The sequence below is a fragment of the Varanus komodoensis genome, unplaced genomic scaffold, assembly GCF_004798865.1.
Source record: "Varanus komodoensis strain SLA01 unplaced genomic scaffold, ASM479886v1 scaffold26, whole genome shotgun sequence".
NCBI classification, from domain to species: Eukaryota; Metazoa; Chordata; class Lepidosauria; order Squamata; family Varanidae; genus Varanus; species Varanus komodoensis.
In genome coordinates, this window is record NW_025335684.1 from 10,829,558 (window position 1) to 10,855,846 (window position 26,289).

General features: G+C 48.0%; 1 protein-coding gene across 1 annotated transcript; it reads left to right on the plus strand.

The window, feature by feature from the left end:
* The first annotated feature begins 208 nt into the window (after positions 1 to 208).
* SHISA9 (shisa family member 9) lies at positions 209 to 13,835 on the plus strand. Its single transcript, XM_044433688.1, has 2 exons — positions 209 to 735; positions 13,652 to 13,835. Exons 1-2 carry the CDS (start codon positions 209 to 211, stop codon positions 13,833 to 13,835), a joined length of 711 nt encoding a protein of 236 aa, XP_044289623.1.
* The last annotated feature ends 12,454 nt before the right edge of the window (positions 13,836 to 26,289 follow it).

The window sequence follows — 26,289 nt, forward strand, 5'->3', positions numbered from 1 at the left end:
CGCGGCCGCTCGGAGCTGTCCGCGGTGCTGAATCGCGGCGCGGCGCGCCGAGGCGCGGGCAGGACCGGGGCGAGGCAGCCGAGGCGAGCGGGGCGCCCGCGCTGGCCCGGGAGCCCTCTTTATGTGCAGTTCCTGGCGCGCCGCAGCAGCGTCGCGCGCCTTGACTCGCGGAGGCAGCCCCGGCTCCGGCGGGCTGGCGCCGAGGAGGATGAAGGGCTTCCTCGGGCTGGCGCTGGGCTACCTGGCGGCGGACCTGCTCAGCCTGTGGTGCCGAGCGCAGGAGAAAGCCGGGCAGCACCTGGGCAGCATCGTGATGCTGGCTGGCGGCAACCAGAGCCGCGGCGGGGAGCCGGGCATCGACGCCTCCGAGCCGCCGCCGACCCCGGAGGAATGCCGGGGCTACTTCGACGTGATGGGCCAGTGGGACCCGTCCTTCAACTGCAGCGTCCGGGAGTACCCGTTCTGTTGCGGTACTTGTGGCTTCCGCTTCTGCTGCAAGTACCAGAAGGGCCGCCTGGACCAGGATATCTGCACCAACTACATCAAGCCCCCCTGGCTGAACGGGCGAAAGACTCCCAACCGGCCTTTGGACCTTTCCCACGACCCCACCAGGGACAAAACGAACCTCATCGTCTACATCATTTGCGGTGTCGTGGCCGTCATGGTGCTGGTGGGCATCTTCACCAAGCTGGGGCTGGAGAAAGCGCACCGACCGCAGCGGGAGCACATGTCCAGGTGAGCCAGGGGCTTTCGGGTTTCCTGCTGGCTGAGAGGGGTGGGTGGGAGCCCCCAAGCCCCACCTGCCTGCAGGCAGCCGGAGCACAGAGGTTGCCCCCACCTGGGTCTACCTGCCTGTGCTTCTGAGCCTACTGGTGAATGATTTGGGGCCAACTCCAGCCCAGACTGAAAACTCCTTTCCCTTCGCTTCTTCCAAGCCTGCCCTGCTCTCCCTGCTGGTCTTGGCACGAAGCTCTGGGGGCCGTAAGAAAGAGGTGCCATGCTCTGGCGCATTAGCAGATGGTTGTGCTGGGGGATTAACCCACATTTCTGGCGCAGCGATGGCCAAGCAGCTCCCGACAGTGAAGAGATGGGAAAGGCACGCACACATGCACACACCCCAAAGTCGGGCAGCGGGAACGATTGGAGGAAATGTGCTGCTGCAGGGGCCCTCGGCATCTTCCCCCCTGCAACTCCCGTGACCCTGCACAGAGGGGCCAAAGTTCCCTTGCTTGCCAACACACGCCCTCCGCCAGCATGCCACTCCGGTCTCCCAGCACAACACCAGAGCGTTCCCTTCCCTTCCCTTCCCTTCCCTTCCCCGCATCCCACAAGTATTGCGGCCCCAGCCAAAGGTCTGCATCCTGATCCTCATAACTGCTAATCATAATTAGTAATTGTAGTTGCAACGGAGGGCAGCTGCAGAGAGGGGCTTCCAGTGGACAGTCCTGCTGGGAGATCCCTCTCAGCCTCCCCTGACCTGATCTGCTCCAAAGCACTTGGACTGCAATTTCCATCATTCCCACCCTGGCTGGGGAAGGTGGGTGTTGGTGCCCACTGTACTGGGTTCGGGGAAAGCTAATCCATTTGGAGAGCGCTTCCTCGTTTCATATAGCATTCGGTTCCAACCTGGAGGCCAAGGACTGGGTGTGTACGGTTGTGGCATGTGTTCGGGGCATGCCGGCCACCGAGTGAGCGAGTGTTTTCGATCCCCCACGTACTCCTGCCCAGTTCGCCTGGCGCTGCTGGTGCCCCCCTCGAGCAGGCTCAGGGCTGCCGCTGGGCTGGAGTCATCCACTCCGCTGGGGCAGGCTGCTTCCCCTTGCAATCCCAGATCCCCGCCCCCTGCATTGTGGCAACAGGAGGGAATCAAAGACAAAACCCATTTGTCAAGTTATTTGGTCTGTCTGATTCATTATGCTAATCCCCAACACATGAAAGCAAAACAGATGGGGAAAGGCATTTGCAGATAAAATAAAAACACTTAAAAAAAGGAAAAAGAGAAGCGAAGCAAAGCAAATGGCTTGATCAGATTGGTTCCAGTAACTAGGGTAACCTTACCCCAGCTGAGTGCCTTCCAGATTGGAGGGACTGCAGTTCTCACTATGCTGGCTGGGGATGATAGGCACCTGAGCCCAACACATCTGGAAGGTGCTGCCTGTGTGGGTGCAGGAGGAGGCATTGATCCAGGATAACTTTTGAGACAAACGCCAGAGTTAAAAGGTCTTTGTCAGCCATGCTCTTTGTCATGGCATGGCTGATGCACCCTCAGAAAGCTCAGCTCAAAGGCAGGTTGCTTCCTGCTTCCTCGTCCTTTCCTTGCCTCCCTCCCCCTTTTCCCTCCCCTGCCCCTCCCTCCACTCCTGAGATGGACTCAGCACCTGGAACACCTTCCCTGCCCAAGATCATGCTATCTGCTTTGTGATTAACAGCCTCCTCCTGCACCGAGGCACCCAAAATAGGCTTCGGAATGCATCACCCATTCTTTCGCTAGCAATTATTTGCTATTTATAAACTGGCTGATGGGTGATCATTTTTACTACCAAGGAGGAAAAGCGGAGCAGAGGAATCTGTAGGCAACCCAATATGCTCTGTGAGTGATGATCTGTGAGAGGCCGGCTTTGCTAGTGTGGGGCTGAAGGGGGGAAAAGCTTGCCAGCTTTAGGGAGCCATTCCACTCCAGGAAGACCAAGCATATTTGCAGGTCTTGGAATTCCATCCCATCCTCCACCTTTCAATTCCAGGAGAGGCCGTGTCCCTTGCTACTCTTCCCCAGTGCCCTGGCCGGCAGCAGCAGCAGCTTATGTGGCATCTCTGCACAGGCAGGTATGATGAAAGGTAAACCAGTTCATGGTAGCAAAGAGTGTAGAAATAGATTGGAAGGAGGATGTCCAATCCTGGTTCAGTCGGGGAAAATGCATTTGCACGCATCCTGCAGACTTTTCAGTTCTAAAAGTCAGTGGACAGGTGCATGCTGGAGAGCAGAGGCCCAATTCTCCCTCGTGAGAGCATCACACTGTAAGAAGAGCCCAGCTGGATGAGACCAGCAGTCCATTTAGTCCAGCATTATGTCCACGCAGTGGCCAAGCAGGTGCCCAGGGGAAACTCACAGGCAGGACTTCCTGCCCACCTTCTCAGCCACCAGCTTCTATAGTTGGACTGCCCCTGGGGGTAGCCAACTGGGACTAGTGGCTATGACAGCCTTCTCCTCCAGGAACGTTTCCAGTCCCCTTTGAAAGCTATCGAAAGAAGAGGCCATCACAACACTTCGTGGTGGTGAATTCCAAAGCTTAACTCTGTGTTGGGTGGAAAAGTCCTTCCTTTAGTCTGTCCTAAGTCTCCTTCCAATGAACGTCATGGGATGATCCCACCGGAGTGCAGAAGGAAAGAGGGAAGGGAACACCTCCCTGTGCACTTGCTCCACACCAAGCATAATTCTGTGCTTCTCGGTTGTACACCTTTTGCCTCCAGTGCTTTTTTCTAAGCTAAACTATCCCAGCTGTGGAAAGCTAAACTTACCACTTAGGCCCCATTCCCTCTAGAATGCCTAGAGGGAATTACCTCTCCCCGTCACACGGCTCCTAAAATGCACCTTTCCTGCAAAGATTAACACCACACCGCTGTTCATCCTGCACCAGAACTGGGTACACCTCTATTTTGTTTGGGCTTCTCTTCTCCTCCCCTTCTTTCCTTTCTCCACAGACATACTTTGGGTGTTAGTTCGTTGGGGGCTGTCTCTTGATATATTAAATGCATATCCTGGCTCCCTTTCAGGGCAGGACCCCTCCTGAGGCAGTGTACAGTCATAAAAAACAATGCAGCAATAAAAAAACAGTAAAAACACAGTAAAACAGCACACACAACTATTCTAAAAGGAAAAAAAATCAAGCAGCAATCAGAAAATAAAGCACACAGAAATGCACTGCAGCTAAATCCAGTTCAGTCAATGGCACACAATCAGGGGAGGGCTGGAGTAAGGCAGGAAGTTTCATCAGGGCCTCCTTAAATGCTTGCAGAGATGGTAGAGCCCAGAGGGCAACTTATTCCAGAGGTATGGGGCCACTGTGGAAAAGGCCCTCTCTTGTCTAGACATGCTGACATGTCTGGAAAGATGAGCCAATGAGAAGGGCGTTTCTGACTGACCATAAAGAGCTGGCAGGCAAAGGGAATTTGGTCCCAAGCTGTTTAAAACATGAATGGCCAAAACTGGTGCCTGAAATTGGGTTCAAAAACACGCCAGCAGCCAGTGCAGCAGATGCCGTTGTTCTCTCTGTGTGTGTTTGAGTGCATTACTTACTTAATAAATCACGGCATTTGTCACCCAAACAGCATGTCCTGTAAAACAGGGGAGGGTGGACAGACATTGGGAGTGTGCTTTGTGTTTTCCTGGAACCCCGAGTTCTACCACAGCCAGGTGCAAAAGATGTATTCTTAGCAGTAAACTGTATCATGTTTCTGAGCACGTTCTGAGCCTAGGAATGTGTTTCTGTGTCAGAACTGGATGGCACTCTCTGTACTTTCATGCAGAAGTCCAGCCCCAAGCCTCTTGATTTCAGCAGCCCAACTGAGCCGGAAAAATCATTTGGCTGTTGCTGGGACCCTTGCAGGTCTACTGCAAACCTACTTCTTGTACTTTCCTTTCTACCTTCAGTCCACTTGTGACCTAAAACTCCTAAAACTTGTGACCTAAAACTACTGCTGATGGAAGATAGTTCAGCTCTGGGATGGCTCTTGAGAGGATTCTTAAGGATGCCTACCTGCAGAAAGGGTGCCCTTCCTGGATGGACCCATAAGTTGTAGGGCAATGGTCTGCCAGTGGGAGAGCATGTGTGGCACATGCGGAAGGTGTGGTGTTCTGTATGTGTTCTGTCTTGAAGGCAAAGGTGTAAGGAAAGGGCTTTGTTGGTGCACTTGAGAGCTGCTGGCTGCCCGAGCAGAAAATAGAAATTATCTCACGGGGAAGTGCTGGTCTAAGATTCCCACACTTCTTGCCCCTTGCTCCAGGAGCTCAAGGATCCCATTTTGCAGAAACAAAGATAGTTCATGGGGCCCTCTATCAGCAAGCCGCGATTGCATGGCATTTTCCACATGCTTGCAACAACCAGAATTTCCTCCAGGAGTCATCCCTGCAATGCAAAAGGGGTCCGCAGCCCCTCTTTATTTGGTGAAGGCATTTGTAATTAATTACCTTTTCCCATTGACTCAAATGCAAGCTTCTTGACTGTCTCAAATGCTGTTGCACAAGCATTCATTCTAATGCACATTTCTCTTCTTTGATTCTTTTATGCTGCTTATCTGATAGTAGTTCCTTGAACATTCTTGCTACTTTAGCTAAGCCTTGTGATTTAGAAGAGATGAGATCCCGGAAACCTCTTTGGGCCAACTGCTTTCAAGATTAGTCTCCCAGTCCTCAAAAAGGCTATCAATGCTGCAGTTAGCTCATTTTTAGTTATCAGTACAAGTCTCCGAAGGAGGATTGTAAGCAGTTAATAAAAATGCTGGGGAACTGATTGTGTGTGGTGGGGTAGAAGAACCAGATGCTCACTTATCATTGTGGTTACATTGACATCCCAAGACTTTTCCTCTTGCAAGGAACCCAAGGTGGCTTGCAAGATTCTTCCCCTCCCCATTTCACCCTCAAAACAACAGCCCTGTGTGGTAGGTGAATCTGAGTCCCCGAGAAAACTTTGTAGCCAAGTGAGGATTAGAACCTGGAACTCTTACCTCTATGCTACACTGGCTCTCTTTGCAGAAAACGCCTACAGATAGGAATACTTTACAGATTTTGAAGAACAATACATGCAGGGAACAATTTCCCATTGAACTGCAAGATAATTGGATACCTAATGGCTATTTTGTGTTATTCGGAAAACCAGGGAAAAACGGAGATGCTTGAATCCAGCAGAAGAGCAAAAGAACTGGTTCCCTTGCCTGTGCTGACCCTCTTGCTAAATTTGCACTAGATTCTAGGTTTTTCTCTTTTTATAGTCCGTTGGGCAGGGAGAATTTTTATGGCCCAAATATTGGGCTACTGTTGCTTGAATCACAAGCCTAATTGTAGGTGAAGTGGCCAAATTACGTCTGGGCTGGAGCTTAACCTATCAGGGCAGAGCAGAGTGAATATTGTGCCAGGTATACTGGTATAAGGCTAAAATCAGCCAACCCCCTGGGCACAGAGGTGGGTGATTTGGGCGTGTTGCTTTTATTCTGTGTTGTGATTATGTGTAATCTTAGGGAGCAACATGTGAGACAGCATTTGATAGGCGTGAATTAGCAAGGCCGTTTAACACACAAAGGAAACTGCACTCTGCTCTCAGCCTGATCCTGTGCATGTTGGACCAGAAACAACCCTTTCCGTTAACTTTAAGAGTCACAGGATTGCAGCCTTCATGGCAAGCGGTGAGCTATGAGTAGGAGGTCTATCAAAAAGTTGAGCTGGAGCTCGGAAAGCAAGGCCTTTGCATGATCGATGCAGCAGCTGCACCACATGGAGGGAGGCGAAGGTTTGCACACACCCTCACAATGGATTATCTCAGTCCTGAAGACAGAAATGTGGCCAAGCCTCATTTCTCTCCTGAGAACTTGGAGAATTATAGCTCTGTGAAGGTGAGCTGAAGGATCCCTCACCTCATTCTGGCACGCTCGCTGGATTACAATCTGTGGGACTGTTTTTGGGCAAAGGCTGACCGGTGCAAAGCAGATAGACGTGTGTGGTGTATTTATGCCTGATGCGTTGTGCTTTGAGTGTAGAGACGCGGTAGTTGGATCTCGTTGAGCCTGGGACAAGGCCCAGGGCCCAGTGGGAGATCCACTGGCAATCCCTGCATCCTTCAGATGCTTCTCTCTTTCTCCTGCTCTTTGCTGTTTCTCCCTGTCCTCCAGCCAAAACCAGGCCAGCAGGTGCTTACAAGAACAAAGAGGGAGAGAGAGCAATGGAAACTCTACCTACTTGCTCTGGAAGGTGGTGCCGATGGAAGGAAGAAGGCACCCAAGTGAATGGTGTGTGTGTGTGTGTGTGTGTGTGTGTGTGTGTGTGTCTGCGCGCGTGCATGCGTGCGCGCGTGCATGTGTGAGCAAGGGAGGCAACCCCAGGGGTGGGGGGAGGAGTTTCACTGAAGGCATCTCATTGAGCCTCAGGTCTGGGATCTAAATCCAGTCCTCATGGGGTCCCAGTCCAGTTTTCTATGGTTTCCTTATTATATTTATATTTTAACGAAGTCACTCAGTGAACTTCATGGATGAGCAGGGATTCAAACCCAGACCCCCAAGCCCTAGTCCAGAACTCTGATCCTATCGCCACACTCTTTGGTGGTTTTGTGGCATTAGCATCCCTGTCCTTCTAAAAGGTTGTATAGCCTCTCCTAAGACTTAGCTACCGGCAGGAAGGGCTTCAAGCTGAAATATCTAGTGGTGGTTGTGTTTTGTCCTTGCACCCTTGCCTTTGGCACATTCCCTCTTGCCTCCAGCCCTGCCCACCACTGGGATGTGCCCTCCCTCACCAAGAGCTTCTCTGAAGTTGGATTCATCACTCAGGGTGAAAGAGCTGTTGAACCCATCTGAACAGAAGGTCCCAGGTTAGGTTCGACAGGACCTTCTACATGCAATGGACATGCTTAACCACTGAGCAATGGTTTGTGGTTTTGGTTTTATCTAATTTGCTAACCCTGCTAAATGGTGTCCTCTGTTTATTATTATTATTATTTTTTCACTTCCCACACCATCCACTTCTGGACCACATTACTATCTCCAGCCTTCAGGTTGTAACATTTGCAGTTAGCTTGCCTTGGCAATTCTTTTCCTGACTCAAAAAGAAAGGGCTGTCTAAGCTGACTGGATCTCTGTATGATGAGGGCTTCTGTGGATTTTTCAAGATGAGACCATAACATCTGGTTGCATTATAATAATATTTTCCTCCTAGGAGCTTGTTAAAGTACCCTGCTATTTGGGCTCTCTGTGTGCTGCATTTTTTTTTCTTGGCTATGTAGGATGATTCTGCAGTGGTGGATCTCAAAATATCCCCCCCACCCACCCCAAGTGACTTAAGTGTCACTTCTCATAGCCAAATTCTTTTTGGCTACTGCACCTTAAGTATTCCCTTCCCTTCCCTTCCCTTCCCTTCCCTTCCCTTCCCTTCCCTTCCCTTCCCTTCCCTTCCCTTCCCAAAAGCTCATCCTTTACGAAAAACAAAAACAAAGAACCCGTGAAGAGAAATTGCTCTGACATTTTAATGACATAATACTGCCGGGTATTAGGCTGAGAATTGGGTGTAATTAACCAGACATGGAGGTGCGTATGCTAAGCTTGTCATCCTTGTGTTTTGCAACCCTTGCATGTTTTGATGAAAAATGGTCCTTCAGCTCCCAGGGTCTCCCAGCCAGCAGTGCACCTTGAAGAAAACTTCATGTTGCTTGAGAGGAAAATTTGAGGATCACTTATTTCCCTGCTCCACACCCACCATTGATGCCCATCTGTAGCATTGGGCAGAATTTGGTTCGATTTGATGCAAGCTGCTTTTCACAGAGCAGGCTGGCCAATCTGGAGTCCTTGGACTGGCTGAAGGACCCAGAGTTTGAGAAACGGGCTCATGTCATGACCTGGTTTCTACTGCCGCTCCGGGGCTTGGTCCTGGGAGCTGGCCTGAGCCACAGAAGAGGAGAAACGGCACAGCAGGAGTGCACGGCTTTGAGCAGAGAGTGGTGACAAGCCCTGATTCTTTTCAGAGGGTTTCTTCTCTCAGAAGGATCAAGCGCTCTTGCAGCCTACTGTCCCCAGAGAGGAGGTCATTGCAGAAAGCTCAGCCACTTTCCCCGAGAAGGCCCTGGGCATCAACCAGGGATGGCTTATAAGAAGTGCCCCCTCACAGAAGACTCTTGAGGAGTAAGGACCTCCTCGTGAGGAAGGCACATTGTCTTGTTGTTGAGCTTTGGCTCTTGCTCCGGGAGCTGCTCTCCCTCACAGGTGAGCAGTGCTGCTGGAATGCCCTCCCTGTGCATGCCCTGTCTAGTCCTTGTTCACCCTCTCCCAGCTGTCATGCTTTTGTTTCACGGGATCCGGTGTCGTAGCAGAACCAGAGTTCCCAGGCATGCAGTGTCTTCACTTTCCTACATCAGAGGGCTGCTGCTATTACAGGCTACCCTCTTTGGATTTCTCTGTGCCCTCCGAGCTTAGCAGCAATCCTCCCAGTGGCTGAAGGTGAAAGATTTTGCGAAGAATTTTGAGGGAGTCTTTTGCTTTGGAAAAAGTGCTCCATTTGCTTTACAAAGGGTCTGCTCCTGATGCTGACGACAACAGCTAGAAATAGTTGCGGATATGGGTCAACAGTGGTGTGTCACTTTGAGGGGTTGATGATGAAAGCCCACACATCAATTTCACTGCTACTGAACTGACAGCATTCCTTGGGGTTCGTCCGGGGATTTCCTTGGCGGTCCTGTTGGGGGATATGAGCTCATGTGTTCAGTCAGGATCGATTCCCTGCCTCTGCTCCTGAAATGTACTCAGGTTTGGCCTCACCTGGAAAAGGCCATTCAAGAGACTAAGCCAGGTATGGAGGAGCATGTGGTTCTCTAGATACTGTTGTATTCTAACCCCCATTAGTCCCAGCCAACAGATTCAGTGCCAAAAAGTGATGAAAGTTATAACACAACAACTTCCTCATGCCCTTAGCTAAGCCAAGAGCCAGTGTGGTGGTTAAGGTGTTGGACGGAGGACTGAGGGTTCTGGATTCTAGTCCTCACTTGGCCATGAACTTTGAACTGGACTTTGGTTTTGCATCCCGGCTTACTGGGTAACTTTGGGACATCACTTCCACTTATCCCAGGGTTGTTGTGAGGATAAAAATGAGGTGGAGGAGGATTATGTGAGCTGCCTTGGGTTCCTTGAAAGAAGAAAAAAGGCAGGATATAAATGTGATGCTAATAATAATAAGCTCTGAGTCAGAGAATTTGTGTATCAAATGAATCAGCCATTGTACATCAAGGAATTCCTGGTCTGAAGGCTCTCTTGCAGCCTTCATGGCTTTCCGTAATTCCTGCCCAGCAGGAGACAACAGGAGTTCATTCCTTCCATCAGAATTTTCTGGGAAGCTCCAGAGCAATGGAGGGAGGTGCAATGGGAAGACATCACACCACTCATGGGTTAGGTAAGGTACAACATACCACCAAAAGAGATGCAAAATGAATTATAAAATGTCTTGGGAATGAGGCAGAAAAATGGAAGCCTCTTTCATGTAGGAAGAAAACTGCCAGCAAACCAGAGGCTGGATTTTGGCACAGCCCCAGCTCCTCTCCCCAGAGCTCGATGCAATCCGGCCTTCAACGCATCAGCGATGGGGCTTGCAGGGCAGGAGTGGCATCACTCAGGGCAAGATGTGTCCCCGGTCACAGACCTGGAGCAATGGGAAGACGTGACGAAGCACTGAGCCCTGGAGGAGGCCAGCTTGGCTGGGCCAACCTTGCATGCAAGGTATTTTTCTCAGAAAAGTCTAGAGCTTTTTCTCAGGAATAAAAAACATTACTTTGAAAACCTTGTTTTTAGTGGTTGCTGCACCCCCCCTTCCCAAAATAGTGGGGTATTGTGGCAGATGCAAAATGGGCCCAGGTTGCTGATGCAGTCGACTCTGTCACCACTTGCGAAACTCAAAAAGATTCTTAGAAAGGAAAGAAGAGAGGGAGGGAGGGAGGGAGGAGAGAGCTGAGCTATGATGGTTCACTGTACCTGTGAGAAATTGCTAGAGCATTTCTTCTTTCCCAGGAGAAATCTGATGAATAACCCCCTCAGTTTCTGTGCTGTCCAATAGGGTGGAGCCTTTCCAGAGGCCCTTTGCATGCCCTTGTTTAATCCTTGTAAGGTTTCTCCCTCTTGAAAGCCCAACGGGGTCATCTCATGAAGCTGATCCCCAGTCCAACGTTCTAGCCACTCTCCTACGCTCCGCTCTCCAATGACAACACCAGTTGTTGAGGAACAAGTGTGGGAACGTGCAGGTCCACTCCTGTCCTGCTTGTGAGCTTCCCATGGGCAAATTGGAGCCTGCTCCAATCTAGCTTGGTTCGTCTTCCGACAGTTTTGCATGGTACACATGGAGAGAGTGGAGAGGATGACAGGTTCTTCCCGTCTCATAAGACTCAAACCCGCTGGAGTCATCCCGTGAAGCCAATGGGTAGGAGATTCAAGAGAGATCCAAGGAAGGCCTTCTTCACACAGCCATCCTGTAGTTAAACCATGGAATTCATTGTCACAAGATGTAAAAGTCTTGGGACCAGGATATCTAAAGGAACGCCTTTTCCCCTATTTGCCCTCCCACCCCCTGAGATCGGCAGCAGAGGCCCTCCTCCGGGAGCCCTCCATGAGAGACATTAGGAGGCAAAGCACACGGAGGAGGGCCTTCTCTGTGGTGGCACCCCATCTATGGAATGCGCTCCCCAGGGAGGTCCGCCTAGCGCCGTCATTATGTTTTTTGGCACCAGGTTAAGACCTTTTTATTTAATCAATATTTTAATATTGAATTTTATTAATTTGCAGTCAGAATGGGTCATCAATTTATTTATGCTGTTAGCCATCCAGAGATGTTAGTAATAAATAAATAAAGGCAGTGGTCCTAAACATAGGGACAGATTTAAAAAGGGATTGCAATACTACAGCTAATGATACTAATGCACATGTATGCAGATTAAGGCTATGCATGATGGCTTGTCATGGTGAGTGTCCACCACTCTAGTGGTGGAAGCCTCTCCGTACCCATTGCTGGGGATCATGGGGGGGGGGGTTGTACTTGTACCTTGCTTGTGGGCTTCCAACAGCTTTTGCTTGCCCTCTGTGGGAATGGAATGCTGGTCTACACAGCTTTTTAGTGTGGTCCAGTACAACTCTTCTGAAGTTTCTTCAGAGTTGTTGTGAAGACTGAGGAAATCGGATGTGAAATATTTTGGTGTACTTGAAAGCATGATACCGATGTGAATTGTCCTTAATTACGAACATACGGAGATTGTTTTTCTGTCATTAGTGGAGAACATGGCTAAGTGTTTGCTGAGAGCTCAGAGACCCAGCTCAAGAGTTCTCCACTGTAAGTGGCGAGGAACATGGTGCCAGGAAAGAGACCCTTCCTGGTGCTGGTGCATCACAGGAAAGATGAAGCTCCGGTGTTCTTTTGCCCGTCATCCTCTGTAATGGTATTCAGACATCAGTTGAAGGAATTGCTGGTCACATCAGTACTGAAGGAATGGGATTTGGCCTTGATGTTGCTTCTGCTTTGAACGGAACTCTGGTTTTTCATCTCAGTGTTAATGTTTCATTATACTGGTGTTTGTGTTTGTAAATCATGATATTGCTGTTGTCATGAGCAGTCTTGGAAACAAGGATGGAGAGACAGGAGTACCTATTGTAGATAAACAGAAACATTCCCAAATTATGTTGGGGGGGGGTCATGAGTGGGACTGACAAGCAAGCTTAAGTCATGGTGCCTTGGAGAAATGGAACCCGGAATACCATTTTTATTTCCCACCATGTCCCAGGGTGACATCACCTCACAGAGCACATAGTTGAAAGATGGAATTCACTTGCACAGTGGGGAGAACCACCAACTCTGATGGCTTTAAAAGGAAAGAAATTAATATGGATCAAGTTATCAGTGTCTGCTGGACATAATGCTTAGATGCAGATTGCCTCTGGGACCAGGGTACTGGGTCTAAAATTGCAAGATGGTAGGGTTGTACAAGGCATATGTATTATTCTGTTCTGATCAGGGTTTTTCCAGTTTGCACCTTCAGGGCCAAGCATGGACACACTGTCCAACCCCACATGGAACCTTGCAAAAATTCATGAGCAAAAATGTACACAAATACCTCTTAATCAATGGGAGAAGGTGGAATGTCTTGCAGGGAAGCATGTGGTGGGTGCACACAGCTGGAAAATATGTCCAAAAATATGCAGAGTTCCATCAACAGAGAAGACAAAGCAACACTTTCAAACTGTTGCAGACTTAAGTTGGACTGAGTTCCAAGAAGGAACTCAGGAAGCTTTGCCGAACCTGAGTTTGGCCAACTTGCATGCCTTTCGTTGATGGGGCAGAGAAATGGAAGGACTCATGCACGGCTTGTGAGTTTTGTGTGGGAGTCTGGTTGGCCAGTGTGGCAAAAGCAGGTTGAGCTAGGTAGGCTTTTGGTCTGATCCTGAAGGGTCCTTTTCAGGTTCCTATGCTCAGGATGGCTTTAAAACCACCCCTGCTTTTTAGGAAACGCCAGCGGCTACCCATTCATAGAATGTCAGTGAAGTAGACATAGGAGTGAAATAAGACATCCATAGAGTTGGGATCTAGTGAGCTCACATGTCTGAGGTCCTTGGCTGTCCTACCAGTTTCTTGCAGTCATGGAAGCCGAGCAGTTATCTCGTGCCCACAAGCTTCTCTCCAAGTCTGCACGGGACTCTTTGAAGAGTTCGCACTGATTCTTCATCCCCAGGTCTTCCCGTTATTGATCCCAATAGATTCCCTGCTGACACGGAGGGCCTGGTGGGGCAGGCTATTTTGCCCCTACCCCCAAAAGTCCCACACACCTCTGGGTTAGAAGAAACGATGCTCTATATTACCCGTGCCGTAGTGCGCATGCAGTGGGTCTTATTCCTGCTTGGACTGAATCCCTTTCTCTTCCTCCCATTTCTTCAGAGCGCTCGCTGATGTGATGCGACCAGAAGCTCCCTGCACAACGGATCATATGGAAAGAGATCTCAACATTGTGGTCCATGTGCAACATTATGACAACATGGAGACAAGAACACCTGCAAATAACTTGCGTGAGTGGCAGTGCACTGATTTTGTGTTTTGCCTGGATGTGGTTGCTGAGGGTTAGAACTGCAGAAGTCAGGAAACACGTCCTTGTTGAGGAGAGAGAATTTCTATTCTTGGAGAGAATTTACCAGTGGTAACGCGTCTGCATTGGCAGTAGGGAAAAGCTAGGAGGTTTTGGAATTCTGTTTCTCTTGTTTGGCTGGTTCTGTGGTGTTTTCACGCCTTTGTCGAAAAGACAACTTGGATCATTTCGTGGCTTACCTCAAAGGACAGGAAGAAGGACAAAATAGCTGTAAGCACAGTCCCATGCCCATTGGCATGGAAGCAAGTTCTGTTGAGTTCAGTGGAACTTATTTGAAAGAAGTGTGCATTTGGTCACTGCCCCAGCTGCCTGCAAACTTGTAAACGGAAGAGCCATGGATCTCTGTTTGAGCAGTATATTTGCTAGCAAGCCAAGCTGAAATAATATAGACATAGCCCTCAGGCAGTGCAAAGGTTTATGATGTATTGTACATCTGCAATGGATAAATTATACTTTAAAAAGAGGATATCATACAGTTGGAACTTCATGTGGTCAGATCTCGCAGCTGCTTTCTCTGCCAAACTGTTGATATTTAAGTTCTTTCCCCAGGGCTTAAAAAGTTTCAGCTGGGGAAGGTGAGGGAAACGGTGCTTGGACATGCAAGATTGGGCCTTCAGTTATATATATGATTGTGTACTTTACTGTTGCTAAGTTCAGGGAGAAATCTTCTGAAGTATTTACATGATTACATAAAGCTAATGCTCTGAGTTAAATGCCTCAGAAGACTGAATTCTTTTTTGACAGTTTAGCTATTGATGCTCAAATTGTGTGCCTAAAGTAGGAGCAAGTTTCTCACAGCACCATTTCTGCAACAAAAACAGGGAGAGCCCTCTGCAACATTTTTCCACTAGCCTTTGTAACTCAGAGAACTGTGACTGGTAGAAAATAACCACACGTAGTGATTGTGTGGAGATGATGATGGGGTGATAAAGAGGAAAGTGGCAGATGACAACCGTTCAGCCCCTCTTTAAAATGGACGCATGCCAAGGCTGTCTTGAGCAAGGGTGCAGAACCTCATTCAGCTTAAGGGCTGAATCTCATTTCGGAACATCTCGCAGGGGTGGCTTCCCAGTGGTCGACAGAGCCAAAGGGGGTGTGGAATGGTGCAGTCAAAAACACAGCCAATAAACAGCATGTTGTTTCTTCACATTTTTAGAAGAGGCATGACAGCTCTCGGAACCGGGAGAATCTGCACAGAAACCAGGCACCCACCAGTGATCAGGGGCTGGGGGAAAGAGGGTGGGACCAGGAGAAGGGAGCGTGGGGTCCCAGTAAGCCATATTTGCCCACCCCCAGGCCAGAGGTTCTGCACCCATGTCCTTGCACAGCAAAGTAAATGTGAGTCATCTCATCAACTAGCCCGTGCTGCATATTTCTTTCATCTGTGCATCTTGGGGGGGGGGGGGGGGGGGTGATGTCTCACATTGACTTTGGTTTTTTTTTTTTTTTTGGGAGTGTGGGGGGGGGGGGGGAGGGTTGTTTGTTTAAACTGGAAATGGCTCTTTAGTGTTTCTGTGGCAGAATGAGCGTTCCTTGGACCTCTCAAAGGGGGTGTGTGTGTGCTTGTTTTGGTGATGCTGCCATGGCATGAAGCCTTGAGAAGTGTGGCATTTAGGATGAACACTTTGGCTTTGACGGTTGTGACTAGGTGTGATGAACAGGGCTTTGGGTCATGTGAATGGGTCCCACACCTGAGAATCATTTCCTTGGAGACGGCTGTTGTTGGCTGTGACTGCAGATGTCTCAGATCAGAGACAATCATGGTGTGTTGGCGTTGGTTAAACTGAATCCATGTTAGGACAGGGCCATGTGACTTGGATGGTAGACTGGCATTGGCTGGGGAATGAAGCTGAGCATGGCATTGACTGGACAGTGGCATTGACTGGGCCATGAGAACCAGACTGGTACTGACTGTGGAAGGCCAGGGGTTGGTGTCCCACAGCCGTCCTGAGCTAACAAGATTGCAAGGCATCCTGATGATGCTGGGTTGATACCAGGCCCAGAGCCTTCTCCGCAGCACCTGCAGCTGGGTGCACTGTAGGTCTACATGCTGGGTTCCTATTTGGCTCCCCTCCTTGGGTGCAGCTCACTTTTCTGCAGAAGTACAAGGCTCCTTGGGGCATATTGAAATCAGTTTCATTTTTCTTTCCGGGAAAATGGATTACATGTAACTTTTCTATCTGTATTCCTTTCTATCCTCATTTGCACACTGTACAGACTGGGCTCAGTTCTCCCTAAGTACAGCTTTTCAAGGTGGTTGCTTCAGAATTTGAATCTGAACTGGAGGAAGAGGCAGGGTTGGGATTCTAAGTTGAAATGCCAAGGCCAGCAGACCCAGGGCTAAGCCAAGAGGCCTGTGGGACCCAGATCGCATCTGGTTCTCTGGGAAGCTCCATGGAACAGGGGAAGTTAGAGGGGACAGATGCAACATGCTCAGCCCCATAGTCTGGCATCAGCTCATGAAGGCGACCAAATGAGTGGCATCTGGTGCTCCTGCCATCAGGCCCACAAGCAAAGTGAACCTCCCTGAGGGTGGAGTCAAAGCTTTTGGAGATGCGAGGGAGAAGGGAGTCTTCTGTTTGGAATCAATGATTCAAGCAGGCAAGAGCTGCTCCCACAAACTGGAGGAAGTGTTGCTTTGGCTGATGTTACTTGGGAATAACCTTCTGATGAAACAGCATGTGTCACAACAAGGCTGTCTATCTCAAATGGAGGTCCATCCTTCAAAAGATCTGTGGGAAAGGGGGAGGGGCCTGTTCATGGCAGGTGGGCATCCTATGCATGACAGGATGTATAGGACAGCGCAGAGCAGGTGGTCTCCTCCACACTCCAGTCATGCAAAACACCTAGACACCTGATGTTTACCCTCTAGGCCTTTGGCCTCAGAGAAGGCAAGAGTGAATGTGAGGCACTGTTGGAAGGCTTCACACATGGGCAGAATGTACTTCATTCGCTCCCTACCAATTTCCCCACCTCCCCAGGCCCTGTCTCCCTGCTTTCAGTTGTGATCTTGGAGAGACAGGTGGTGTGGACCTTTCCATGCTGGCAGCAGGGATAGAGGGAGGTGCTGGATAGTTTGGAGTCTCAACTCCAACTTCAGAGTAAGTTTCAAAGATCAGAACTCAGAGAAAGTGCCAGTCTGGTCCCACTGCCTAGGCTCAGTCTGCTGGCCATGGGGTACCTCTGCTCATCCCAGAACTATGTAGAGGTCATGGAAACATGATAGATGTATGCATTTCTGCTCCCATGGATTGAAAAACCATACTTGCAGACAGTGCATCACGATATGTGGAGAATTGCAAAAGCCAGCTGGCAAAGTTGCAGCCTGAGCAAAGAGGGTGAGTGGATCAATGGTTTTGACCCAAAATTTGCAGAAATTGCATTCCTGGAGTCTCTCTCCTCACACACATTTTAAACCCAAATAGCTTCCGTGGAAGCAAATCTAAGGTGTGATTTACTCTTGTGGATGCAGGCTGGAAACAAACCAAATACATTGCAGCAGATACATGTGGCCTTCATGTGTCCTTCACAGTGTGCAGAAAAGGTCTGTGAGCGCATGCCTGCAGCCTGACCCTTGATGCTGCACGGCTCTCATCAGAGCTGCTTCCATCAGACATGTGTTCATACAAAGTGGAGGTGTGACACCCAGTCTGCATGAACCTGTATGCAGATAGATTTTTCTGGGTCCCGGGACACTGTGATCAGGGCTGCACAACACAGAGAATCCCCTGTGCATGTGTGAATGCTTGAAAGGTCCATGCATAAGCATGGAAGGCAGAGGAAAAGTTGGGGAATCTCAGAAGGGCCTCATTGGACTCAGGGCTAAAGTGTCTCATAGCTGTGACTCCAAGAAAGAATGAGAACCAGTTGTCAAAGCCTCACAGGTGTGGTTGCATGCCTTGGCTTCTGCACAAATTCCCAGGAAGTACCATTTCTTTCATCTCCCTCCCTGAGCAGAGAAGCTGTGGGTGACATTTCCCTGCCCAGCTAGATCCTCACTCTTCACACTCTCACCATCCATACAAAGTCAACAGGTATGGAGGAGCACACTGTCACTTTAGAAAGAACTGTAGGTGCAGCGCTTGAGAAGAGGGGCTCTTAGACTCTCCCGAAACCTGTCAATGGCTGGAGATGAGCGCTAGGGTGAGCGGTCCCTATTGTCATTGAATGGTTGCTCTCCATGGTGCTGAAATCAGCTCCCGTACTTCTGTCCAGGGTGCTGAACCCACTGTAGTCCAGACGTACTTCACTGCTGCTTAACCCCATGCCCCCTTGCTTGAGGTGTCCCCTGGAAAAGAGAACACATTCTGTTACAGAACATGACAAGTTTTATAGATGTGGTTCACATCTCCTTTCCTTGCACTTTAGTTATTTACAAGAAGTGAGCTAAGGAGGCAAAATGAGGAACCTAAATCATGACTGGAACAACAGCAGCAAAATAGACTGGATCCAGAGCATGAAATCCCTGTTGAACTGGGAGTGGAACAAACAACATTTCAAGTTACTAGTTCAATAGAAGAGATCAGCTAAAAGCAAACAAGTGCACCCTGAGGACTGGGTATACCCACTGGCCCCGGCTGGAATGAATCATGAGCACCTCAAATCGATATCGGAGAGTATTTGTTATACATTCTCCACTTGTCCAGGCTTCTGTGCTCTGTGCTTTTCAAGGGCTATGACACAGCAGGCAGGGTAGGGCTTATGAGACGCAGGTTGGAAGCTACTGTAAACCATGTGGGACTTAATTCCCCCGTGAACCAGAATGGAACTGCCTCAAGGTTTCTTTAATGGAAAGTCAGTCTGCATATTTGAAATATAAATGGACAAAACTGGTCATTAACCATTTGCTTTTAGTATATCCAGCCACCAAGGAACTTCATAGAAACATAGAAACAGAGTGAGTCAGAAGGGGTCTCCCGGGCCATCTAGTCTGACCTCCGGCACCAGCCGGCTCCGCTCACGACTTGCCCACCATGTGCATTCCCGTACATTAAGACCTTGTGTTTTCAACCCATGGAGTCAGAGGCAAATGCTGTGGTTCTAAAGCAGGCGGTTGAGGAAACAGAGGGACAGAAGTGGATGACACGCTCTTAAATAGGTCAATGGTTGCATTCAGAAATCCAGTGTGGTGTAGTTGTCAGTGTGTTGGGATAGGAGTGGGGAAACCCAAGTCCATGTCTCTTCTCAGCCATTGGATGACATTGGACAGTTCCTGACACTCAACCTAACCCAACTCATAGGATTTTTTCTGAGAATAAAATGGAGAGAAAGAGATTCATGTTAGCCACCTTGGATTGAAGAAAAGGGTGGAATAAATGTGCAATGATAAACAGACAAACAGAACTCATTCTTTATTCACAATTTCTCCAGAGTCTTCCTAGAATAACAGTTGATTCCACACTATTGTTTAAACAAGCATTTGATGTGAATGGTGGCAAAAAATCCTTCACTCTTTGACCAATTCTCTATTGATCAATGCTGCCAAAGTTTTATTCCGAGCTTCTGCTGCTTCTCATATGTTATTCTTGATTGTTTTGCTGATTGTCAATACGAATGGTTGTTGGCCTGGACACTGGCTTATCTTTGCATCTTTCTAAACTGCTTCACATCATTATCCACCTTCAAGCTCGATTGAGGCCAAAAGAGCAGGGGGCAAATGTTTAATACTGATTCATCACAATACCCCAGATGTAATTGAGCCAAGAAATACAGTCACACAAGCTTGTTTTTCATATGGAAGTATGAGCTCTCGTGTATCAGAGCAGGTCATGAGCATTGGCTGATGAGAATTCACACTGTTCTGTCTGACAGTGTGGATTCCAGATTTTGGCCGGTTGCCGTCCATGGCCCTTGCTCACCATTGCTTGCCCATTCATTGTCCTTCTTCCTCTGGGTCCATGAGAGAAAGGTTTTGCAGAGTAGATGGGTGGCTTCTTCTTCTTGCTCCTGTGCCTACCTGTCCATTCAGCTAGGGCAGGTGAGCAGGTGAAGATGAGGAGCATGGCCCTCTGGGAATTGTCAATGGGCCCTGTGCTTGGACAGAGGTCCTAGGGGCTGCCCAGGGACACCAATCCCATCTGCTGCATCATGCTCGTTCTCCGCCATGACATTAAGCTCCAAAATGAAGAAGTGAAAAAGGTTGCCTGGCATTCTGATAGCTGAAGGGGATCTAAATTTGCCAGGTCTGTTGCCCTTTCTCTTCCGAATGCCCATGGTGGGTCTAGCAAAGGGCAGTGTGTTGTTCTATGAACATCTTAATCCAGACGGACGGCATATTTATTGCCCTGACCTTTCATTCTTGTTGCTTCCCATATCTGTCTTGTTTAGGAGATGCTCATGAAATTCTTCCAAGCCAAGGTTGGAGGACGAAAAGAGACAAGAAACTTGGGGAGCTTGTTTTGTTTCTAATCTATATCTCAATGGCTCGCAGAAGCTCAGGTTTCCCACTCCGCTAACTCCATCCTGCTGCTTTGGCCCATGGGGTGGGTGGGAGTTGGAGGCTTCAGGGACGGAACTGGATGAGGCAGGGGGAGAAGATCTGCTTCGGTGTCCATCTTTTCCCTGCCCCCCGAGAACTAATAGTGGTACTAATATTTTGGTGGGTAGGGGAAAGGCTCTCACCATCTTTGGAAACACCCCTAAATTATTCCGTTACCTTTTTGTCTGGAAGAACTTGGGTTATTCCCAGTTTAATTTGTGGGGGGATTTGTGGAGGCTGCTCATCTCTGAGCTTTTTATGGCATGAGCTCATTGGAAACCAGTTGTATCTTGAGTTTTCTTCTGCTGACCATCAATCCGCCAATAATTTGCAAAATACCAAACTCACTTCAAGCAGTACTAGTGACTACAGAACAACAAAAGGGCGTGTGTAGTTTTCAACTTTTCAGTTCTTTTTATGTCTCAGTAATCACAGTTCAGACTACTAAACAACCAACAAACACCCAAGACTCATGGGCAAGATATAGAAGACATACAACAGCATATACTACTACACAATAATAAAACTATTACCCTTAATGCAATCATGTTTGGCATGCTAAGAATTATGATTTCACTTCCATATATCCTTCAGTGGATTAACTTTCTGCCATCCTCTTTCAATTCAATTACAACCTTGTGATTTTATTAATGTTGATTAGCAGTGCAGCGCTATACATGCCAGCAATCCAAGATGAGTGGGAATAAGATTGCTACCTTAGTTCCTTCATGTTAATGAGTGTTCCTTTAATTTGGGCACCTCGATTTTCCAGTATCTTTTATTGACTATTTGCAAGGAATGCATATCAGATTTGACAAACCCTCTGCAGGATGTGGCTCCTCCAGACAGTTTCTGGAGCTTCCTAAGGGGAAGTGGGCTTCCTTTGAAAACCGCCAGAAAAGAAGCACCGTGCAAAAGCTTCCTGTCTGTTTCCTGCCCACAGAATACAGAGAGTTTTGTCTTCTCTCCAAATAGCACCTTTTGGCTCCAACTCCTTAAAAGACTGGGGTGGCTTGTGTGGAGAAGGAGGGATTGTGGCTGAATATAGACATGTCCACCTTCTAATGGTAGGGCATGTTTTACTAGGGGCTCTCCGATTGCTGTGATCTGGGGAGGGCAAAGATCGGATCATCAAGTGCCCTTTCTTTCAGTGTCACTGCATTCTGCTGTGAAAAAACAAACAAACTTTCCACTGGTTTTCATTAAGCATAATTCTCAGCCCTTTCATCTGTCATTCTGAAACTTTCCCATTTTTCTGCTTGGGGATGCTGTCTGTTATTTTATATGCTCCACTTAAGGCATGACTAGAGAAGCAAAGGGAAAGCAAATTACCTCCCCACTGCGCATTTGAGGACTCCCCTCCCACAAAAATGACTGCACTGATCCTTCAGAAACTGTTCAGGTCCCTTGCATAGGGTCACCTCCAGGCCGCCTGTCATATGCCAAAGAATAGTCCCCAGGGAACACTGGGAGATCAGTGTCTCCTCTTTGGGATATTTTCAAAATATAAAGGGTGCTCTTGCAAAAAATGCCTGGACCTGTTCTGAAATCTGGTTGGCTCCATCCCTTCAGAAAGGACAAAGATCACTGATAGCTCAGCCAATAATTTTAAAAAGTCCTTGGCAATTTCCAAAGCTACAGTGTAAATAAACAAAAATAAATGTCCACAAAACAAAGCAAAACAAAACACCAGGCCCTTTTTCTGGCATTAGTCAGGTGTAATCTCCTTTTTGACTATGATCATGGCACATGCCATTTACTTTTGACCAAGATAATTTTTTAATTCCCTCTGAAGTACTCTTGAATCTTGGTTTGCTACCATGTCAGATTGGATGGCCTCACAGACCAACTGAAGCAGAATAAAGCACTGAATCTCTGGCAGACTACCTTGTACGCATTTAATTCCATATGGGGTGTCTTTCTGGGGTCCCTATTTCTCTAATTCTTACATGATCAAAGTAGCTGGATTTCAAATAAATCTGCAGAAGGCCAAGTCTACATCCCCAAAACTCTAGATGCCTCTTGTCTGCCTTCCAAATAAATTTGGACCACCAAAGGGATGAATGGTTTTTTTTTCCATAATGCTACATTTCTGTTCTAATGTTATTTGTTCTTTGCAGTTTCTATTGCCTGTCCATCTACATCTATTATTACTGTTACAGGAAGGGACAAAATATTGAAGACTATGACTGCATCCACATGGCTTATTTCAATCAGTTCAGTAATCCCTACCCTCATTAATATAAACAAACCTGAACAAAAGGTACCTTCTCCACAGCATTTAAAGAGCACTATGTTCTACATATATGACAGTCAGAGAATTAAGATCAATATGCCGATCCCTCCAGTCCCTAAGAATGATTTACAATCAGTGAGTCACTTCTGAGATGGCTTCTTTGCAAGCCACCAAATTAACCTCAGTGCACATCGCTGTTTGGGGGGGTCACTGCAAATCTATCTCCAAGCGATGCAGATAGTCAATCAATCAATAAAGAAGAAGGAGAAACATACAGGTAGAAAGAGCAGGAATGAGCATTTCGGTCTTCCTGCCTCTTTTGCCATAGGGAAGAGACGTCAAGAGATGTGTTTTGCCCGCTGGCCTTGCACTGCTGTGTTACCCACTGAGTGCATCTCATTTCCCATGTCCTCAGGCGATGACTCACTGAACAGGAGATGGCCAGCTTTGCAGAACAAATGCAGAAAGGGAGGACAGAGGCCAAGGCTACCTTTTCAAGTTGACCAGCCGCTCAGTTGAGAACTTAATTAAATTAGACACCCGGAGTCTTGTCCCCCTGTATGGTTTGGGATTTTCCGTCTGGCAGGCAAAGGCAAGCTGAGGAGCTGCTCCGGAAGGCAAGAAGCAGGCGTGTGGTCGTGTGGAGTGAGGACCAGAGCACATACATAAGAGGAGGAGTTATTTTTCCTGTCCTCACTTTCTGCTTCATCTGCATGTATGTAAACCTTCATCCATCCATCCTCACCATCATCACAGGGAATGAAAAAGATACTGAAGCATTGTGACTGCATCAGAAATGCTTACATTGACCTTCTAACCTCAGCAGTAGAAGTGAAACAGAAAGCTTTTACTCCAAGATCTCAGGGCACCTCCTGCTCGTGTTCCTGAAGAGGCCTGAAGGATGGGAGGTCACATCCTGTCACGTGGATGCTGCATCTTCTGGTCTGGGCCTTGTCTTGGACTGATTCCCCTCCCTGATTTTGGTATCCCAGAGAGGTTTTGGGAAGGGGTTGCAGACTTCTTGGATGGAGCATTATGTAGAAGGAGATAACCCATCAGGAAAAGTTAGTGAACGCGCTGGTGCATGTTCTCCGGATTCATCATGTGCCCCCAGCCTACAGCCCCCAAGATGCAGCCTGATATTCTGAAAGTGCAAAATGGCCCAAAACGGCCTGTCCAGGCCAACAGGGGTCAATGATCTGAAGAACCAGCATGTTCCTTTGGGGATAAGTTTGCCCGCTGCCAGCCAGGACTGCTTTTGCAATGCGGTTCAGCTCACAGAGGCCATCTGCCACTCCTTAAAGTTTCCTTAAACATTATCTTTTCTTCTGTGAGCCGTTAGGAAAGGAGGCAATGTAGTTTGCAGAAATCAGAATAATCTGCACAAGGCAAATTGTTCGGCACTTTTTGGGAAGCTGGAAGGGGGGCATTGGCATTCTTTGTATGTGTAGCCTTTTTAAAAGGTGCCCTTGAGGAAAAGAAAGGCAACTGGTAAGCACAGAAATACTTGGGAGTAAATTCTTAGGATCTGCATCTCTCTCTGTGCCTCGATATAATCCATTAGGGTATTTTTCTCTGCAAGCCCCATGGAAAAGAATGGTAGATGCACAAGATGCTCAGTTAGAATATCTGCAGACAGAAAGACCATTTGACGCTGACAAGTGGCATTGAGGTTGTCTGAACTTCTCCTTCTAACCCCTGGGGGAGGGAGGCTTCTGCCCTGAAGACAAGTCCCTCCATCCATTGAACCAGACTACCCAGGCAAAGGAAAATCGGACTCCTCTTCTGTGGAGAAGACTTCCACAGAAGATATGACAGTACAACCCTTCGAACAAACCTTGGAAAGAACTTGCTAAGAATAAAAACTGCCCTGGGGAGCGCCCAGGCTTCCTTTGTAGGAGGCATGGTAATGAAAGGAGAGATTGGAACAGTTAGCCTTTCTGTGGTTGGATCCTGCACCACAGAGCCTGCAAGGAGGTTGGACTCCATGGTGCCTGGAGCGATCTCTAGGGCATGGATTCGGCTGCAGTAGCTCCCTTTAGACAGAATGCTTAGGAAGAAAGGTTTCCCGTGTCAAGGAGGATGTCCAGTTTCTTGAATACAATGATGAAATGCAGAGATAGAATATAAATGAATGGAGGAAGCCTTACATTTCCCTTCTTCGTAGCTGTGTTGGCTCCCTGAATAAGCTCTATGGGTTGCTTGGTGAGTGATGCATCAATTCCTCTCTCTAAACTGGGAGCTGCTGTGGTGCAGCGGTTAAGAGCATGGGTCTGGGACTCAGGCGACCTGAGTTCGAGTCCCTGCTCAGTCATGGAGTCAACAGGGTGGCTTTCAAACAGTCCCAGACTCTCAGCCCAACCTCTCTCACAGGGTTGTTGTTGGGATAAGACTGAGAGCAGGAGGAGGAAAAGGAGGTAGTAATCCACTTTGAGTTCTTTGAAAGAAAAAAGACAGGATATAAATCAAAGAAATAAATACATAAACAAACAAATGAACAACAGACAATGCCTCCTTCCATGGATTTTATGTGAGTCTCCTCCTCACTACCACAGGATCTAACATCCTTTCCTGGGAGTCAGGAGAGGGACAAAGCTGGTTCAGTCAAACAGTTTCATTCTCCCAGCGAAAGTGGCTCTTCTCTGCAGAATGATCGGGGAAGGCTGCACTGCTTCCTTCTCAGCTGCACATTTATGGTCAGTTGCTACGGTCTCCTCTTTTCCTCCAAACCTTTCTTCCCTCGCTGTCTGTTCTTCCTCTCCCCGGTACCCAGAGCCGCTTCTTTTAACTTGCATCCCACTCAGTCATCTTCTCATCTTGGGCTGTTCTTATGGGACAGCCCATTCACTATATTGTCTAAGGGTCCATTCAAATCTAAAATTCCATTCTCTACTTCTAGCCAATGCTCTTGTCAAGCCCGTCAAGGCGGAACGGTTAATATGTAGAATTCTCAGCTCCTGGCAGGCACCGGGAGCACCATCAGACAGCGATCGTACATCTCATTGATTTTCTGCAGAGAATTACTCAGCCTCAGTAATCTACCCATGTTGATTAATTAGTCCTGAGTTTGTACTTAACCACTTTCTGCAAGCCGTTTAATGTAAAATATAATTAATTTACATTTCATAAAATACAGATGCAGGGCCCTCGCATGGAATGCAATGAGATCAGCCTGCCTTGGAAACTGGCAATTGTTTCCAAGGAACTTAATTGTTAATTTGAAAGTCAGAGTGTGTAAGTGTGTGTGTGTGTGTGTGTGTGTGTGTGTGTGTGTGTGTGTGTGTGCTACTGCTCCAGTCAGAAGATATTAGTGGTATGCAGCATATGGGGGAGCCTAGCAGTATATTTGGTTAGATAACTGCAGTAAGATACAGGGGATTGCTTCTTTGTTATGCCCCATGGCATAGAAAGGATAGTAATTACTCAGTTTGTACAATTAAACATGTATATGGCTTTTGCAAGCCCTGGGCCTAATTCTGCATGAGTGGGGACCGCAGGCCTTTGTCCTTGGCTGAGTTCAGTGCTATAGCCCAGGAAAAGAAAAGGAAAAAAGAAAACACCACCAAGTCTCTTCTGTAAGTTCAGTAGATCTTGTCTGGATGCTAAAGCGGGTCTTGTCAGATATGATTTATCAGTTCAGTTCCTTGGGAAATCAAGGAAAGAGATCTTGTGTGTGCTGTTGCATAGCTCAGTGTGTCGCTTTCATTTAGCACCTGATC